At 45.6% G+C, this 20,290-nt stretch overlaps 1 protein-coding gene across 2 annotated transcripts in view; it reads left to right on the top strand.

Annotated features, from left to right (window-relative positions):
* The first annotated feature begins 2,094 nt into the window (after window positions 1-2,094).
* SLC25A33 (solute carrier family 25 member 33) overlaps window positions 2,095-20,290 on the top strand; it is a 35,245-nt gene continuing 17,049 nt past the window's right edge. Inside the window, exons 1-2 of one of the 2 annotated variants that reach the window (XM_058552836.1) lie at window positions 2,095-2,297; window positions 15,538-15,717. In XM_058552836.1, the coding sequence (XP_058408819.1) occupies window positions 2,242-2,297; window positions 15,538-15,717 (236 nt within the window). In that variant the 5' untranslated portion in view covers window positions 2,095-2,241. Of the gene's footprint in view, window positions 2,298-4,699; window positions 5,118-15,537; window positions 15,718-20,290 lie in introns of those variants that run through there. The other variant, XM_058552835.1, reaches the window with a different exon arrangement.

Here is a 20,290-nt window from a genome sequence, read left to right on the forward strand (position 1 = left end):
CCCGTTTATCCATAACACGGGAATGAAAACAACAGGGCTGCCAAACATTGTGAGTATCCAAGGAGATAATATACATGAAAGACCTTAGAAAAACTCTAACATGAACGCAGCGTTACTATTAACAAGAAGGTGGGGAGCCCTGTTTATGTGGCCAGCACTGCCCTTCACTGACAGTCCTTGGGGAAAGAAGGCAGGAGACTGGGTGCTGCCGTGGCGTTAGAAGCGTGGCTCCCAACCTCAGACACCTCTGTGAGAGAGGAGGCAAGATGCAGGGCTGCGCTCCAAGGATGGCATCTCCTCGGGTTTAAAATCCTGCCTGGACAGCAGCAGTTCCCTCCTGATTAACAGAGTCACATTAGTCTCTCCTCCCTTCCTGCTCATGCTTCATAAATTATCTTTAGCTAAGATCAACGCTGACTTCCTAAGCAAGTAAAGCAAGGGGTTCGGGAGATCCAGAAAGCATGAAGAAACTCACTTTTTTTCTTCCTGCTTGCCTTCTTTCCTTCTTTCTTTCTTTTTTCCCATATATGGAGCACTAGTCTAGTTTTTCCACCCTTCTAGGCCTGGGAGTAATGGTTTTAATATAGAATGCTCACTGTATTTGTATTTTGGATGACTGCTCCTAAGAGTTGTTTTTAAATAGTGCCAGCAATCAAATACCTAGCTCCTGTGTTTGCACACAATTTCCTTTCTACTTAAGCTCTCTTTGTGTTTACACACAGAACATCTATCAGCGTGGTCTGGTCAAGGTACTGCTTCCAACAGCTCTGGGAGATTGAAAACAAAGGGTTGGTATATTTAGTAACTGATGCCTCTGGAAGGGGATGGGAGTGGGGGGTAACAGACTGAGGGGTGGAGGGGTGGCCTGTGAGAGCAGGTAGAAGATTTTTTTGCCACAAAGTAGGTGAGAGACATGAGGTCTTGAAATCAGCAGCAGCAATGGAAAGAACACAGAGAAGGATATGGCTTTGGGAGAATTTCAGGAGACAGAAGTGCCAGGTGGGTGATGGGCTGCTGAGAGAGAGAGAGAAAGAGAGAAGTCCAAGGTAACAGGAAACTTTCTTGAGTTGGTGACTGTGCCAATGGTGTTGTCACCACCAGGACAGGAAATACAAGAGGCAGAGCAGGTTTGGGGGAGGGGAAGAATGGAATGATGAGTTTAGCTCAGGACATTTATCCACTAGTTTCTTGGGCATTACTAGTGGCAGGCCCCTTGTCAGGAACAACCCTTAACAAAAGAAACAAGGTCCCTGCTCTCCTGAAGCTTACTCGCCAGGAGCAGAAGGACAGTTTAAACAAATAAGTCAGCGAAGTAACTGCAGAAGCCTATGGGAGGAAATTAAATGGAGTCATGTGATAGAATACGCTGCAAGGGTGGCCGGGGAAGGCCTGCCTGTCGAAACCTGGCGGTAAGAAGATGCCAGGCTGAGTTTGACTGACAGTGACCCAAACACATACAAGTAGAGAAGCATCCTGGATATAGAAGTTTGGAGCTCAGAAGTTTGCGCTGGAGATCATCAGAAAGGATAGACCAAAACACGTTTTGCAGCATATAATGCTCTGTATAGAAAAATGAAAACTACATGAAATGATACTAAGGGTACACGGGGGTTTAGGCTGTTTTGATCATGTTATTTTCCCTAAGCTGGGTAGTGAGTACAGAGTCGTGAGATGTAATATGTTATTTATATGCGTTTTTGCACATCGTAAGCATCACAAAGTAAACTAAACATAGACTTGAACAAAGGGAAAAAGGGCAGGCCCCGGGTCTCGCTAGGCTTTTCCAAGCCCGGTTTCTCTCACTCCACGCGCATTGGCCCAGGCCAGCCCCGCCCAGCCGTGCGATCCTCTCCGGCCCCCGCCCCAGGCTGCGCAGTGGCCCCGCCTACGCCCGCCCGCCGGCCAATGGGCGCGCGGGGCCCGGGCCCACACCCCCGCCGCGCACCGCCCCGGGCCCGCGCCGCCGCGTGACGTCACGGCTCGGCCCCCGCCACGTGACGGCCGCGCGCCGGGCTCCCGCTGGCCTCCCGGCTGGCGCCGCAGAGGCCGGTGAGGCGCCGGCGGCCACGCCGCGGAGGGCGCGGGTGGAGGGCGCCGGCCGTGGGCGCGCGTGCGCGCCGAGGAGGCTCCAGCGGCCGCCTGCGGGCGGCGGGGCGAGCGCAGCGGGCCACGTCGCGCATCCCTCGAGCCGCCTCGCGCCCGCGGCACCCGGCGGCGGCGGGCCTCGGAGCCGGCGCGGCCATGGCGACGGGCACTCAGCAGAAGGAGAACACGCTGCTTCACCTTTTCGCCGGCGGGTGAGCGTCCCGGCGCGCCCCTGCGCCCCCGCCCGCGGCCCTCGGTGCTGGCCTGTTGCGGGCCCTCCCTGGGCCGAAGCCCCGGCCTCCGGGGGAGGAAGTCCCGGCGGTGGGGAGGCCCGGGGGACGCGGGCCTGTCGCCCCCTCCCGGCGGCATCCCCGAAGGGTGGTTTTACCCTGCCCGTGCCGCGCTCCCACGCCCCTCCCCCTCCCCGCGGCGTCTCTAGCTTTATTTCCTTTTTAAACAGTTCGTGGCTGGTGTGACGAGTGTCGGTCGGGGGCGGTCGCCCGGGCCGCGCTGCACTTGCTGTCTCTCTGCCTGGATTCGCGTCCAGGGCCTTTTCCCGAAAGCCCGGCGTTTCAAAGCCCTGGGCGGTCTTGCTGATGCTGGGGTTGGCCGGAGAGCTCCTCAGGGGTAGTGCAGGGACGCGTTCAGAGAGTCCAGACGGCTGCAGGTGTGGGACGTCAGCAGGGGCCTGGAAAGTGCTGGCGAGCCCTGATGCTGGCCAGCAACCTGTGGGAGGGCTAATGGGGGACCTCGGGAGAAAGTGAGGTCAGGAAGATGTGTTGAAGTGCTTCTCACCTGTTGGGGGACGCGTCCAGCGTCAGAGACAACATAATTTTAAGGTGTGCCCCGTTTTGAGAGCTGCATTAGTTTGACTATCATGTACCTAATTTCTTCAGCGGAGGCAACGCTCTTTTAGGAAGGTTGGGCGGTAGAGGGGTTAGGAAGGGAGCTGATTTGTTGTTGTTCAGAAAATAGAAGTTAAAATGTTTTTGACTATTAGTATTTTTTTTTCTTTTAATACAGCCGGTCGCTTTGGGTCCTTTTGGAGTCTTCCAGATGTTTGGAGTCTCACTGGAAGACCTCACAGGCCTGGCACAGCAATTTTTAGGTGTAGGACGTTCTGCGTGAAACAATTTATTTTGGATTATCGTCTTGACTTGAGTATTTTAGTTGCAGCTTGGACTTCTACCTAGATACGTTCCTTATTACAAACGAGTAATGGTTGAGAACTTATCTGTGAAAATAACTATGATGAAAGTGTTTCTGAGCTCTTTGTACTCTTACTGTAGGTGATCACAGAGTTACAGTTTCTCTGACCAAAAATATTTGGTTGTTCTTCATAGACAGGACGAATTTCTCATTTATCTCTTCCCTTCATCTCCCCGTTGATATTTCCTGAGAGTAACACAAGGGGGGAGCATTCCTAATTAAGACAGTATATTAATTTGTCATTCTGGGGAATTTTAAACAAGTCGGCCACATTATTAAAGTCATTTCTCAAGCCAAAAAGAATAATTTTAAATGATTTTATACTCAGTGATTTTGATTTATTGTTTTTAGTAAGGTAGTCTTTTGAAAAACTCTTCATATTCCAAACTGGGAGAGTTACATGGGGTCTGGAGCAGCCTCTGTGAGGCTTGCTACGTAATGGATTGCCCTGTCTTGATGAATCTCCCTGTGCGCCCTTCACAGTGCCCTCTGGCTGCTGATTCTCCTTCCAGAGCACCAGCCTCTTACCTTGTGATGGAGGAGACTGCAGTAGGAGGCCTGGCTAGCCTGGACTGATTAAAAAGTAGGGAGTTTATTAAGGTAGTGCCTGAGGCCATTTACTTAACAGCTTTGCCTCCCTTCATTAGCAGCAGTTAAGGATTACTCGCAGATATTCAAGAAAGAAAATAAATCTTGGAAAAGGATGCTTTCAGAGTAACTAATTGGATTTTGATTCATTCTCACTAGCCTAAAATATATTACTTCCATTTCTTTTAGGGAAGAACATTCAAGGAGCTGAGTATTGAAAGGGCATATCATGTAGTTAAAATTGGTCAATCCAGTCCCACCTGGTCGGGTTGTTGTTGCTTTGCTCTAAGTAACTAGTTTCCACAGTTGTCAAGCTGGCATCTTTCCAAAGAACTAAATTCACTTCCTTTGAAAAGAAGTCAGAGCCCCCATTATTAAAATCTGTCACATTTCTCCTGTTTATTGAATTGCCATTGGAAACTATAATATCAAACAAGTTTAATGCCAGATCTAATTAATGATAGTGATTATTATATTCATAAGCCTGTTAGGCCTGATAAAAATATCGGGGCGGCCATAAATTTTTCTTTTTTTTTTTAAAAAAAAAGAGGGGCCAGCCCCGTGGCATAGCGGTTAAGTGTGCACGCTCCCCTGCTGGCGGCCCAGGTTCGGATCCCAGGCGTGCACCGACGCACCGCTTGTCAGCCCATGCTGTGGCAGCGTCCCATATAAAGTGGAGCTAGGTGGGCACAGATGTTAGCCCAGGGCCAGTCTTCCTCAGCAAAAAGAGGAGGATTGGCAGATGTTAGCTCAGGGCTGATCTTCCTCACAAAAAAAAAAAAAAGAAAAAGACAGTTTCTTGGATTTTTAGCAAAGGCAAAAATACTCCTGTATTAATCTGTAATAGTTGTCTTTTTAAAACAGTGTTGCTCTTGAAGAAAGACGAGGACTAGAGGAAAAACTACCCACAAACCAACACTGAGAAATAAGCACTTTAGAAAAAGGTTCTGGGGCGAGCCTGGTGGCATAGCCATTAAGTTCGCAAGTTCCCTTTCGGCGGCCCAGGGTTCCTAGGTTCGAATCCTGGGCGTGGACCTACTCACCGCTCATCAAGTCATGCTGAGGCGGCATGCCACACAGAAGAGCTACAACCCTACAGCTATAATACACAACTATGTACTGGGGCTTTGGGGAGAAAAAAGAAAAAGAGGAAGATTGGCAACAGATGTTAGCACAGGGCCGATCTTCCTCAAAAAAAAAAAAAAGGTGCTATGCATGTATGTATTGTACCAAAGGTAATTTCATAGTTAATTTTAAAATAGGCTCATACTCTTTAAATTGCTTTCTTCTTAGTAATAAGTTGAGTTTTAATGGCAGCATGGTGGTGAACTCTCTTGAGTATATCCTTAGGTGATCCTCACTGTTCAGTGGTTACAATGAAGAGGCAAAGGCGGTTGCCGGTGCCTGGAGTTCAGTGAGGATGTCAGAGTGCTTTCCGGCAGGGTTGCCTAGCTTATTCTGATTACACAGTTTCTGTCTGATCTCTCATTGCTGATTTTTTGCCATTAAAGTAACTGGACATCCTTAAGTGTACATGTGTAGCTCTCTGATTATTTCCTTAGGATAAACTATTAGAAGTACACTTGTTGAGTAAAAACACATTTTTGCGGCTTTTGATACCTACGCAACACATTCATAAACCACCTCAGGGTGGGTTACTTCTGCATGAGTGAACCTCATTCATTTGATGTTGATTTTTAGTGTTTTTAGGGATTCTGCTGTTTGCTGCTTTCTTCCCTCCTATCCCAAAATCTAGGTAGTGTTGTCAAAACAAAAAATGTACTCAAACAAATTTTATTGTTACTACGTAACAAAACCTATCATTCCTTTTCTACCGTTTAAACTGGCTGTTCAAGAGACACGCTGAAATCCTCTATCCTCTGAGATGGGCTTTCTGTGTCTAGGCTTCATGTCTGTGGAGAAAAATCCCTTCAGCATTCCCTCTCAAATGACTTGGGGATTCTGGTTGTCCGTGTAGTGTTAGTGGTGTCCTTCACCTGCTGGACAAGCTGTAACATAGCAGGTGGTGGCTTGGGACATGTACTCAGCACCTGGAATAGCTGGACTAAGCTCTCATTATACTTAGAGGTTGATGGCCTGGATTATATGCTTTAGGTTCTATTTTTACGGCATGACTTTTTTCTTTTGTCATTAAATATATAGCTTGAAAGTGTATTTTAATGGGAATATGGTATATCTTTAAGATTTTAAAGTCTATAAGCCAGGATATTTTCAAAATGCAGTATTTCCCTTCTGTTGTGGACAGTTGTCACCAGGTGTACTCCTGTACCATGTGTCGGCTAGTGGTTACTTTTGAAGTATTAGACACATGTTAATGTGTTTACTAGGGGAACAATGTAGAGAAGATGCAAGACATGTTTGAAATGCCTAAATTTTGATAGGACAAATATAGTGTGCACATAATATTTTATATAAGGCCTGTATAGGGCCGGCTCCGTGGCTTAGCGGGTAAGTGCGCACGCTCCGCTGCTGGCGGCCCGGGTTCAGATCCCGGGTGCGCACCGATGCACCGCTTCTCCGGCCATGCTGAGGCCGCGTCCCACATACAGCAACTAGAAGGATGTGCAGCTATGACACACAACTATCTACTGGGGCTTTGGGGGGAAAAAATAAATAAATAAAAATCTTAAAAAAAAAAAAAGGCCTATGTAAATATTCTAAGAATATAAATTGATTTCATCCAGTGTATTTCATATATGTGACAAATATTTTTAAAAATTGTATGGTGTTGGGATGAAAGGTTCTCAATAGAATTTAAGTTTCATGAGGGTAGCAGCCATGTCTCTTTTCGTCACTGGTACATCTCCAGTACTGTACTAGGCACCTTACAGATGCTTAATCAATACTTGCTTAACGATTGACTAAGTGAATAAAAGGTACTGTGCATCTTACCTGAAGATATAGATTGGTGTGGCCTGTTAAATTGTCCCAAGTAAATAGAGGCAGTACTTTGATTATTTGTGAATTATGAATGTGGTTCTGTATTAAGATTTGGTGAAGCTGTATTAGCATAAGGTAATATTATTTCGGTTTTGTATATTTGTGACAGATACTCATTCTCTTCAGGTTCAGAAAGCACTATACTGAGTTTTTATTCATTCAGGGTGCTATTTTAAATTTTCTTTCCAAATGAGAGAGAATACAGGAAATAGCATCTAAAGGATAATCTGCTGCATCAAAAACTATGCATTTTGCTTTCACTGAGTGAATACAGAATTTGCATAATCAAAATCTTCTAAGCCTTATGCCAGGTATTCAGATAAAACATTCCAGAAAATTATAGTACATACAAGGAGGCACTAGTATTTTTCAAGTAGTGACTAAAGCGTAGCAGATGAAAAGGAGAAACTACCAAATGCTCCAAAGGTTAGGATTCCAGAGTGTCTGGCAGTATCATCTCTTGGTAGAATCCATGTTGTAGGTAATGTATAAACTATGCATCTGGAAACCAGTTTACTGTCAGCTGGGTAGCGATTGTAATAAAGAGCACATTGGTCTTGGCTTTAGTGCCTAAAATGAGTGTATGTATAGAAAACAGAGGTTCTTGTTGAAGACACCTAGTTTTAAAAATTATCTTTGTTGCTTGAAATTCAGAGTTAAAAGGTAAAAATTTGTGTGCATAATTTAAAAATTTTAAGTCTGATCACATAAAGGTAGTAGGAAAAAATCCGATGTCTGTATTATAGTAGTAATAGCCTAGCTTTGTTCTGCTGTAAACTGGAGGAGGGGAGCCTAATCCACGGGGGAAAAAATCAAGCAAGCCCTCTGTGGATAAAAAGATAAAGTTAAGTGTATCTTCCTATGAAAACACCAGACTTCAGTTCTGAGCAGGAAGAATGAGAAAAGGTAGAGAATAGGGGGAGGGGACTTTTTCCAGAAAAGGAACAAGTAGTAAAAGCGGGAAAAGGCGCAGAAAAATCCAGGTAATAGATTTGTTGGGAAATTGGGCAAACAGATTTCAGAGTGACTGTCTCCCGTGACTGCTCTTAGACATGTAATCTGACCACTGCTCGTGGCCTTTCTGCGGCTCTGTTCAAACCCTTTGGACAGTTTCGCTGAATGGAATATCACACAGAGAATTATCTCTGGACTTTGGCATCAGTGGCTAGTACTACCTTAGGAGTGAAATTAAATTAATATCCAGGGAGTTTCCTCATAGCTTTTAGAAACCTAGCCTACCAGAAAACCAGTCCTAACTGCTTTTTGGAAGATTATTGATAATAGTAAAAACCTTTAAGTGCTTTCTTGAAAAGCTTGGGTGTAAATTTTTTTTTGACCAGGCTCAAGTTCACTTCCTACTGACTTGATTATTGGCACATACACCTGAATTCTAGAGAGAGAACAGGCTTAGGTGAGGGCTTATCTAAATAGCTTAACAGTGTCCCTGTAGGACCCCCGCCATGACTGCTCTGCCTTCCAGAGATATCTGCTTGATTCCAAGGTTGGTTCCTGCATGAACACAAAAAGGCTGCCAGCAGCTCCCAGTGTTCCTCCACCGTTGAACAAGTCTTGAGCTTAACTGTGACTGGACCAACTTGGACGTGCACCTGTCTCTAAACCAGTCATTGCTCCCAGGGGAATTGTGCTGCTTGTCTTGGGCTGAATCTTGTGCCCATCTCTGAACAGGTGGTGTAGCAATGTGGAAGGTCTTTTGTCGATTGAGTCGGGGCTAAAACTAGAAATAGGTTCAATCCCACCCAAACTGTATGGCTTAAGAAATTTGGGATCTTGTCAAGATAGAGGAAGAGGGAAATGGATGCTGGGGAGGCAACCAGCAATGCCCTCCACATTTGTTGTGCTGCTTTCAAATATATTGTCCATTGTATTGATCTAGAGCAAGGTTTCTCAACCTTGGCCAGATACTTATTTGTTTAGGGGGCAGGGCTGTCCTGTGCATTGTAGGATGTTTAGCAGCATCCCTGGCCCACTAGATGCTGGTACCCCCTCCCCCAGTTTCAACAACCAAAAATGTCTCCAGACATTTCCAAATGTCACTGGGGTGGGGGAAAATTGTCCCGGTTGAGAACCACTGTTCTAGAATAGTGGCCTTCAAACTTCGAGCACACAGCCCTCCCATTAAAATGTTTGTGCATATCCCCATGTATATTTATATTACCTTATTAATTTTATACGTTTTATAAAACATGTACACAAAATAGAAATTAAATGGTGAAGATTATAAATATAAAATGAAATTTTATTTCTTTTTTTTCTTCCTTTTTTTTTTATTGTGAAATTTTTGTTGACATTATTGTTTGTCAGTCACCATATAAGTGTATCCCTCCACCCCTTGTGCCCACCCCCCACTCCCCTAGCCCCTGGTTGAAATTTTATTTCTTTCTGTAGTAGTGTCTTCCTGTATGCCCATGGATCGTTGTGCACACCTTTTAGAGTATGTCCCCCACTTTGGAGATTAGTGGTCTAAAATATGGTCTAAATAATTCAATCAGAATTAGTTTCCTGACTGTGATGCCAGAGCCATGTCACCATATAACTGGATGTTGAACGGACTTTTCCTGTTGGCTGAGCATGGGCTGCTCAGGCCCTCAGGTGAACCAGGAGGAGCCTACATTCTGCCTGACTACCACTGACCATTCACTCCGGACTCTACAGTATATGCAGAGCAGGAAGGTTATAGTTGTCAATGTTGTGGCATGTGGATTGTTGAGAGAGGCTTTTCCTGTCCCTGTCTCCTTCCCTGTCCCCAACTGCTACTGGTCTGGGCTGACTGAGGGGACTTGTGAGGCCGAGAGACAGGTAGCTTGCTCTGTGGCCAGAGGCTTCCTGCAAGTGGGAGGCTGCTGCATCAGCCCGTGCCAGCAGGATGAGAAGGGACTGAGGTGGTGTGCTTGAGAAGGACATGGGGGTGACTTCCTACGAGTGCCAATCTTGTTGCCTTGTGGCAGGCGTGGAAGGATACTAGTGGGTTCCTTTGGCTTGGTGTCAAGGAGCTTGGGGACCAGAGGAAGGAAAGGCACCTAGTGCTGCTCACAGGGTTCCCAGGCTAAGTAAGGCTGAAAGGAGATTGGGGGATGGACTACTGGTGGGATCAATACGGGGGTTCCCAGTGTTGGTCTCTTGGGGATGTTGAACACCACCCCAAGGAGGCCTGTGCACTGTCTACACTGAAATCATAACATTTGCTGAGGCCACCGACATAATACACACAAGACAGACCATTTACATAAGAGTGTTTCTCTCATCCCTGTCCTCATGCCCAGAGAACCCTAAAAGGAAGGAAAGAGAAAGAGCATACCATGTCCCCTCATCACACCAAGTCCCCTCAAGCCACATGTCTGGCTGGCAGTGGTGGAGGGAAGTTTTGAATCAAATTTGAGGTGAAGTTTTATTTATTTTATTATTTTATTTTGTTTTATTTTTTTGTGAGGAGATCAGCCCTGAGCTAACATCTGCCAATCCTCCTCTTTTTGCTGAGGAAGACTGGCCCTGGGCTAACATCCATGCCCATCCTCCTCCACTTTACATGAGATGCTGCCACAGCATGGCCTGACAAGCAGTGCGTCGGTGCATGCCCGGGATCCAAACCGGCGAACCCCGGGCCACCACAGCAGAGCCCGCGCACCTAACTGCTTGCGCCACCGGGCTGGCCCCGAGGTGAAGTTTTAGACGGGACTGAATTTGAAAAACTGAGCTACCGGAAAGTCCTGGAATCTGCTGGTAACTCCATTGATAGGAAAGAGGGGATTCAGTGGAGCAGGGCTGAGAAGCAGTGATGGGAGAGGGCTGGCGGACAGAGCGACTGTCTCTCCTCTTTCTGAACGGAGACTCTGGAAAAGCTTGGTTAATAAATTCTGCAGAGTCAAGGCAGGTCGGGCTTCATCTGAGCTGTTGACCACGGTTAGGAGCCAGGCTGGTATTGAAGGTCTTCTTGTGTTGAAGAATTGAGGATTGACCAGAAACTTTTTTCTACAAAGAATATAATTTGTTGTACTCTCTTTTTTTGGGGGGGGGGGGGGGGGAGGAAGATCAGCCCTGAGCTAACATCTATGCCAAGAGGAAGACTGGCCCTGAGCTAACATCTGTGCTGATCTTCCTCCACTTTATGTGGGACGCCGCCACAGCATGGCCTGACAAGCAGTGCATTGGTGCGCGCCAGGGATCCGAACCCTGGCTGCCAGCAGCAGAGTGCGCGCACTTAACCGCTACGCCACGGGGCCGGCCCTAATTTGTTGTACTCTTAAGTGCTTTGGACCCAACATGACTAAATACTTGTAGAAAAATTTGGAAAGCCAATCTAGAGAAGTCAGTGTTTTGATTCATATTGTCTTCTCAGACTGGTGAATGTGTTGGTTCATGGAGAAAGAAAAAGAAGTGAGCTGAAAGATACTTTAAAATTCTGTATGAATTTGGACATTTTAGTTTAATATCAGAACTTGTTTTCTTCTAATTAAGAGTATTTTAGTGAATATGTATCCAACACAGCTTGATTTAAAATATCCTTTGGACATTTTTCATCCAAGATTTTTTCCTAGTAGGGGCTTACCTACTGACTAGTAACTTTCTACCATGGTTCACAGTTTGCAGTGTTGTCCCATTTTTCAGTTGTTTCCTGTGACGCCATGAGGCAGCGTCATCCCAGTCTTGTAGAAGGGGCGCCTGAGCCTTTGAGGGCCTTGGCTGGTGCCCCGCCATGGTCTAGAAGGCCGGGGCCTTTTCCCCACTCCTGCCACAGGCGCAGTGTGCAACATACAGGAAAGTGACTGTGGTGGTGTGTGGCTTGCCACCCTCCAAGGTCACCGACTTCTGTCAGTAGGACCTGTGCTTTGTCAGGCAAGTGTACCGTCTTGCAGGTCATGGGATCAGTGACAGATCTGGAGGACAGTTGGCCAGAGTAGGAGTGCCTCTGACGTGGGGACAAAGCAGAGGTGGTTGACCGTGTCGTGTTTGAACATGTTGACTTTCTGATGAAAGAATTTACCCAGAAGCTCTACTTTTTCAGTGACATGGCGTCATGTTATTGAACATCAATAGATTTCAGATATTTCTTTATCTTACTCTGTGGCATGTAAGTTTTCCAGTGTTATACTTTTTAAGCATGTAATTATTGTGATAGGTAAGAGTAATTTATTTTGTGTGACTAGACGTGGTAGTTATTTTTGAACTTGTCTTTATATAAACACTCCCCATTATATCCCATTTTCTTTTCTTTTCTTTTTTTTTTTTCGTGAGGAAGATCAGGGCTGAGCTAACATCCGATGCCAGTCCTCCTCTTTCTTTGCTGAGGAAGACTGGCCCCGGGCTAACATCCGTGCCCATCTTCCTCCACTTTATATGGGACGCCGCCACAGCATGGCTTGACAAGCAGTGCGTCAGCGCGCACCCGGGATCTGAACCGGCGAACCCAGGGCCGCTGCAGTGGAGCGCGTGCACTTAACTGCTTGCACCACCGGACCGGCCCCGTTTCCTTTTCTTAAATGCAAATTTTGCTAATTTTATTTATTTATTTATTTTTGCTGAGGAAGATTCACTCTGAGATAACATCTGCTGCCAGTCGTCTTCTTTTTGTATGTGGGCTGCCATCACACCATGGCCACTGACAGATGAGTGGTGTAGGTCCACGCCCAGAAACTGAACCTGGGCCACCGAAGCGGAGCCAAACTTAACCACTAGGCCACTGGGGCTGGCCCTCCCATTTTCTTTAGATATATTCTAGTGCTTAGAGCAAATTATACAGACCAACATTCATTTAGGCTCACAATTTTTCTTATAATTATTATTTTTTTTTTTCCCCAAAGCCCCAGTAGATAGTTGTATGTCATAGCTGCACAGCCTTCTAGTTGTTGTATGTGGGACGCGGCCTCAGCATGGCTGGAGAAGTGGTGCATCGGTGCGCGCCCGGGATCCGAACCCAGGTGGCCAGCGGCGGAGCGCGTGCACTTAACCGCTAAGCCACGGGGCCGGCCCAGCACACAATTTTTCTTGATACGATAGGGCACATTAGAGTTTTAAAGTCCTGGTTGTCTAATCAACAGTTTTCCATTCTGAGTGTGAATATAAATAGTCTAACTTAGCTAACAAAACTATACATAGTACCTATCTTTCCATAATACTCCTGAAGAGGACACCTTAGTCACTATACTAAAGAACACACTTTGGAGACACAGGGTCTGTCTGGATTTGGGTTTCAGTTTAGACACTTAGCTGCCTCTGTGACTTTGAGAAAGTGTATCACCTCACTGAGACCCAGGTTCTCCATCTGTAAAGTAGGAGTTATACTGCCTTAAATGATGGTTGGTTCATGTGTCAAGTCCTTCCTGCCATCCTCCCTTCGCGTTCTGACTGTGACCCCCTACGTTGCTTTTGTGGTTGGTAGGCTTTGGCCCACAGTTCAGAACACACTGTGTAGATAAACAGCTCAATTTAGGGTATATTATCATCATCACTTTTTTTGTGTGAGGAAGATTGGCCCTGAGCTAACATGTTGCCAGTCTTCCTCTTTTTGCTTGAGGAAGATTGGCCCTGAGCTAACATCGGTGCCAGTCTTCCTCTATTTTCTGTGTGGGATGCCTACCACAGCATGGCTTGATGAGCGGTGCATAGGTCAGAGCCCAGGATCTGAACCCTCAAACCCTGGGCCACCGAAGCAGAGTGCGCGAACCTAACCGCTATGCCACCAGGCCATTTTAAAGCAGGTTTAATAGCCTGCTTAATTTTGGCTTAATAGCCAAAAATGGCTCTTTTCCTCTCCTCCCCTCTCTTCCCACCCCCCTCATCTGTACATTTCATTCTCTTTTTCTGACATTCAGATTCCTCGTGGTAAATTGAGGCTAAATAGTCTTGTCGTCATAGGCTTGTTGGAGGATTGAGTGCTTATAAAATAATCAGTCAGTGGCAGTGGTGCTATTATTTCAATCGATAGCTTCTAGCTCTTAGTTATCAGGATTTTACCTGCTCTGTGGAACTTTGGGCTCCTGATTTTAAAATACTGCATGGAGATTCTACTTCATTCCTTACCTCAGGATCTGTGTTAGGTGCTGGGTTTGCTCGCTTCCGGATTTCCCACACCTGCGTCTTATGGAGCAGGGAAGTGAATAGATTCTCTATTTGCAGGGCCCTTCCTTCCTTCCTGTTGTTACTTTTCAATCCAGGATACTGGTGCTGTATTATTTATTGAACCACCTGTTGTGTGCCAGGTACCATACTCTAAGTGCAAGAATACATGAATAGGGCCGGCCCGGTGGCTTAGCGGTTAGGTGCACGCGCTCCGCTGCTGGCGGCCCGGGTTCGGATCCCGGGCGCGCACCGACGCACCGCTTCTCCGGCCATGCTGAGGCCGTGTCCCACATACAGCAACTAGAAGGATGTGCAGCTATGACATACAACTATCTACTGGGGCTTTGGGGGAAAAAGATAAATACATAAATAAATAAAATTAAGAATACGTGAATACACAGCCCCTCCCTGCAGGGAGCTCCCGGTCCCTTGGGAGAGTCGGCCTGTGATGGATGGTAGACAGTAAGTGCTATTTTCAAACATTTAGATATTTTTCAAACATAAAAGACATTCACCTTGAAATCCCAATTTAATAATTCCTTTGCTTAACAAATATTGTTGTGAACTTGTCAGTCCTGACACCAGGAATACAAAGATGAATAAGACTCAGGTCCTGACCTTGAATGTTTTTCAGAGTGGAACCTATTGCTGGTGGTGTGGGAGTGGCTTTAGATGGTACATGACATTGTTAATTATAACCAGCCCATCAAACATGCAATTTCATGGATATTATTGTTTAAGAAAAGATGGAACTAGGTGTTTTAGAATAAATGAGTTGTCTTTTTTTTTCTTTATAATTTTTATTTATTTATTTTTCCCCCAAAGCCCCAGTAGATAGTTGTATGTCATAGCTGCACATCCTTGTAGTTGCTGTATGTGGGACTTGGCCTCAGCATGGCCGGAGAAGCGGTGCCTTGGCGCCCGGGTTCGGGTAGTTTGATATAAACAAATTGTAAAGGGTAGTTAGGGGAGCTCCGACCCAGAGAGACAGTGTGACTAATGAAGACACGGAGGTTGAATTGATTAGTTCTGACTGAGGGAAACACAAGGACTTAGTCCTTAAAGGTAAGCTTTAGTTTAATTTTCGATGGAATCCAAATTAATCCAATTTTAATAGTCTGTGTTGTAGTAAGCATTGATCTTCAAAATACATAGTAGCATTACCCGAATAACTATTTTGTTTGACTGTGAAAAGATGCGTTTTCTAGAATATTCATTGCAACATGGTAGTGAAATTGGAAATGACGTGAATGTCTAACAGTGGGAAATTGGTTAAAATATTATACATCGATACAGAGGAATAGTGTGCAACCGTCACAAATAATGTAGGTGTGTATAGTGACATGGAAAGACATTCACAATATCTAGATAAGTGGGAAAAAAAGGCGAGGTTAAAAAGTCAGTAATAAAAACCCCAAAGGATGTACTAGCACATTAACAGTGGTTATCTCTTTAGCTGCTGGGATTTCAACTAATTTTTTTTTTACCTTCTGGTATGTTCTAATTATGAAATGAACATAGGTACCTTTTTTTTTTAGTAGGGAAAAGTTAAATTTCACATTTCATTTGTGTAGAGGATGGTGTAGCTTTCTGATCCTGCTGTGATTTCTTTCCTTACAGGTGTGGGGGCACAGTTGGTGCTATTTTCACTTGTCCACTAGAAGTCATTAAGACGAGGTTGCAGTCTTCAAGACTAGCTCTTCGGACAGTCTATTATCCTCAGGTTCATCTGGGGACCATTAGTGGAGCTGGGATGGTGAGACCAACGGCAGTGACACCTGGACTTTTACAGGTTCTGAAGTAAGTTCAGTCCCCAGTCCCCACTCCCGGCCCCGCTGTCAATGTTTATCAAGCCCATCAGGTGGATATTCTGTTTTTACAGCCTGTGTCCAAACTTAGAAATCAGGTTTCTGTACCAGTACCTTTGAACCCTGACCTTGCTCCTTTGGCAACAGGGCTCCCGGTGTGCATGTGGTCACCGTCCAGGGACGGTTAAAGTAACGTAGCAAAGCAAACCAGAAATCTGTGTTTAAATTGTTGCATCAAGGTGTTGTTCTTGCCCAGAATCTTTGAGGGCTCACAAGAAGATGTGGGGTGGTAGAATGAAATTAAAAACTTAAAAATTGCACAAGAGAAGGGTTGTGAATATTTTAAGAGGAAGTAATATGGAGACAAAATGTTTTAATTTTTTACTTTTTATTTGGAAATACTTTTACATTTATAGAAAAGTTGCAATATATATTTAGTAAAGTTTTTGTTTTTTAGATTTTTGTTTCATACCTAGGCTATCAGCCTAATTTATTGTTTTTACTGCATTAAAAAGTCTCATTTGCTTACAAAGTAGCTAAATATTCATAAGTTGAATTGGGCTTATCAGTCTCTGTGCTTAAGGCAAAATCAGGAATTCAGGAGTGTGCTTGATAATCAATGTCTGCGCTTTAGCTTGGGGCCTTGTACTTTAAAAGAGATGTTCAGTAAATGATAGTTGAATTTAACTACTTATGATATTCAGATCTCTGAAACTTATCATTGGAGAAGGGTGTGTTCGAGAAAGACGTTGCTAGTTATCAGTGTAGGTGTTTAGTTTAACCACAACACTTGGCACTATGGACAGAGTTCAGTCACCTTTTAGATAAGGTAGAATGAATTGGAAAGTGCTTAATTTATTTTTAGGTACGTTTTGTTTGTAAACCCTACTTATGAGTCACCCAGGCATCCATGCCAAAGGTGTACGTACGAAGGTGCATCTGAGCTGGTTGAGCAAAACTGGACAGAAAACTAGCTGCGAGGGCAAGGTCCCAAGTGAGAGAATCAGAAGCCCAGCTAGAGAAAGAGGAGGCTGGTACCCAAGACTCCGGGAGAATCACTTTTTTAAATTAAACACTGAGAAGGGGAGTGAAGACACAGAGGGCGGGAGGTCAGGGATGGGCCCAGGAGCGAGAGACACAGATGGGAGGCACACTCGATCTCAGTGAGGAGAGAGTTGGGCCTATGGCCTCAAAAAGACGTGGCTGTGAAACCCCCCAGCCTGGTTTGCCTTTTTATACATTTAGGCAGCGGCAGAGTCTCGAATGACACCATTCTTCTGAGGAACGTAGAGTACTTGGGACATAATGAAACAGACAGGTAATTCGCCAACTTTACTAACATCCAAAATGAACTTCCTGTGACCTGCTTACCACATAACCTCATGACTAGTGGATTTATATTTACTGTAACTGGAAAACTGTTACCACAAGTTGTGAGTGTCAACAGGGCCATGCCTGTAAGGTCAACACGGTAAATGGGAATGTTTCTCTAGTTCAAGTTTTTTAGAATGCGTGTTCTACATCTCCAGCAAATCTCTCTCTCTATATTTCCCCTCCAATTAGGACAATTGTTTATTAAAATGTAAATCAAAGAACAAAAGCCTCTCTATCTTTTACGATATGTGAACAGGGCTGGCCCTGTGCCTTAGCGGTTAATTGCGCGCTCCGCTGCTGGCGGCCCGGGTTCAGATCCCGGGCGCGCACCAACGCACCGCTTCTCCGGCCATGCTGAGGCCGCGTCCCACATGCAGCAAGTAGAAGGATGTGCAGCTATGACATACGACTATCCACTGGGGCTTTGGGGGAAAAAATAAATAAAAATTAAAAAATTAAAATACGCGAACAATGCCCACACCACACTACGTAGAAGGCAACCCGTTTCCACTGTGGATCTGCAGCAGTCATTGGTTAATGCAGCCACAGCCACACAGTAATGAGACATCACTTATGAATACTTATGAATACTTTCTAAAACCATTTATTCTATATTCACATCAAAATATAAATAATGGAATTATTAAGTAAAATTTTGGTCATAATGATATCTTATTGCTAGGGACTGGCCCGGCCCGGTGGCGTAGTAGTTAAGTTCACGCACTCTGCTTCAGCGGCCCAGGGTTTGCTGGTTCGGATCCCGGGCATGGACCTGTGCACCAGGCCATGCTGTGGAGGCATCCTACGTGCAAAATAGAGGAGGATGGGCACAGATGTTAGCTCAGAGGCAATCTTCCTCAAGGAAAAAGAGGAAGATTGGCCACAGACGTTAGCTCAGGGCCAATCTGCCTCACCAAAAAAAGAAAAGTATTTGTAAAGTGGCGTTTTTCACCCAAGAGCTGTTTTATTAAGCTTTATTTCCTCGGCTTGATATATAAACGTTTTTAAGATTGTCAGCTGAAATTTAATAGCTTTCAAGTTAAAAAATGACTGCAGTCATGCGTTGCATAACGATGGGATGCTTTCTGAGAAATGCGTCGTTAGGCAGTTTTGTTGTGTGAACATCATAGAGTATGCCTACACAAACCTAGGTAGTATAGCCTATACACACCTAGGCTATATGTTACTAATCTTATGGGACCGCCGTCATACATGTGGTCCATCGTTTGGTCTGTCATTGACCGAAACGTCATTTTATGCAGCACGTGACTACTTTTATGGAGTATTATTTCATTGATTTTTCACAGCCCTATGAGATTAGCCCTCAGGTGTGGTATTACCCCTATTTTATAGATGAGGAAATGCAAATTAGGTGTTAAATGACTTACTCAAGGTCATTTTTAATCTATATTCACCTATTTCTAGGAAAGATTTGAAGCAGCTAAGAGGAAACAACAGACCTCCAGCGCAGGCTCCGCTTCTGCTGCTTTGCCCTGGAGACCACTGCAGTTCCCAGCTCAGAGACTTCTAGGACCTAGTTCTCTTGCCTTGCTGGCTGCCGCTGCTCTTTCCTTTGCTGAGTCTCCAACCTGACAACCTCTTTTTTTTGTGAGGAAGATCAGCCCTGAGCTAACATCCATGCTAATCCTCCTCTTTTTGCTGAGGAAAGCCGGCCCTGAGCTAACATCCGTTGCCAATCCTCCTCGTTTTTTTTTTTCCCCAAAGCCCCAGGAGATAGTTGTATGTCATAGTTGCACGTCCTTCTAGTTGCTGTATGTGGGACGCGGCCTCAGCATGGCTGTATAAGCGGTGCATCGGTGTGCGCCCGGGATCCGAACCCGGGCCGCCAGTAGTGGAGCGCGCACACTTAACCGCTAAGCCGCGGAGCCGGCCCCCTGACAACCTCTTGATGTTGGAGGGCCCCACGGCTCGGGCCTTGGCCCTCTCCTCTAGCTATAGCCCCTCCTTCAGAGATCACATTTAGTGTCATGGCTTTAAATACGTTCTGTAAGCTGACAGCCTTTCTCCTCTGAGCCTTGCACTTTACGTCCAGCTGTCTGTGACATCTCATCCTGGCATTCAAAGCGTAACTTGTGCAAAACTGAACTCCCTAAAACCTGCTGCTCCTGGAGTCTTCTCTTTGTCAGTTAAAAGCAACTCCATCCTTTCTGCTGTGCAGATCTAAAGCCTCAGAAATAAGATCCAAGGATGGATCTACAGTAAACTCTAACTCTGCCTCCGAAATACATACAGAATCTGACCCCTTTTCACTACTTCCTCCACTGCTATCCTGGTGGAAGCCACCATATGTCACCTGTGTTACTGAATTAGCTTCCTACCTGGTCTGAGACCTTGCTCGCCCTCCATCCTCAGTCTCTTCCCAGCAGAGCAGCCGGAGAATCGTCTGCTCAGATCCCTCCAGGGACTATCCCCTCCCTCCGAGTAAAAGCCAGTGCTGTCCCTGCAGCCGACCAGTCTCTACACAGCTGTCACTCCTCCCATTACTTCTCTGACTTCGTGTCCGTCCTGGTGTTTGCCCTCCCACACCGCTTCAGCTACACTGGCCTCCTTGCTGTCCCTTTAAAAGACCGGAACATTGGAACATTCCACTGCAGGGCCTTTGTACTGGGCATTATCTGCATGACTGGCTCCTAATTGTCACTTTTGCAGGAAGGCCCTGCAGTGACCGTGCTCTTTAATCCTCCCCCCATGCCTCATCCCTCCTTCCTGCTTTATGTTTATTCACAGCTCTTACCTCCATCCAGCATACAGGGTAGTTTACTTATTTATATGGCTTATTTTCTCTCCCTGCCCCCACCAGAATGAAAGTTCTTTGGAGGCAGGGACTTTGATTTGTTTTGATCAGTGAGGTATCCCCAAGCGACTAGAATGCTGCTCATCACATAGCAGCTATTCAGTACAAATAGAGTGAATGGATGAATTTGGTTTGCTTTTTGGGTGAAGAAGATTGGCCCTGAGGTAATATCTGTTGCCAGTCTTCCTCTTTTTGCTTGAAGAAGATTGACCCTGAGCTAACATCTGTGCCAGTCTTCCTCTATTTTGTATGTGGGATTCCTCCACAGCATGGCTTGATGAGCGGTGTGTAGGTCCGCGCCAGGGATCCAAACCTGAGAACCCAGGCCGCCAAAGCAGTGTGTGTGAACTTAACCACTTTGCCACTGCACTGGCCC

The sequence above is a fragment of the Diceros bicornis genome, chromosome 13, assembly GCF_020826845.1.
Source record: "Diceros bicornis minor isolate mBicDic1 chromosome 13, mDicBic1.mat.cur, whole genome shotgun sequence".
Taxonomy (NCBI): domain Eukaryota; kingdom Metazoa; phylum Chordata; class Mammalia; order Perissodactyla; family Rhinocerotidae; genus Diceros; species Diceros bicornis.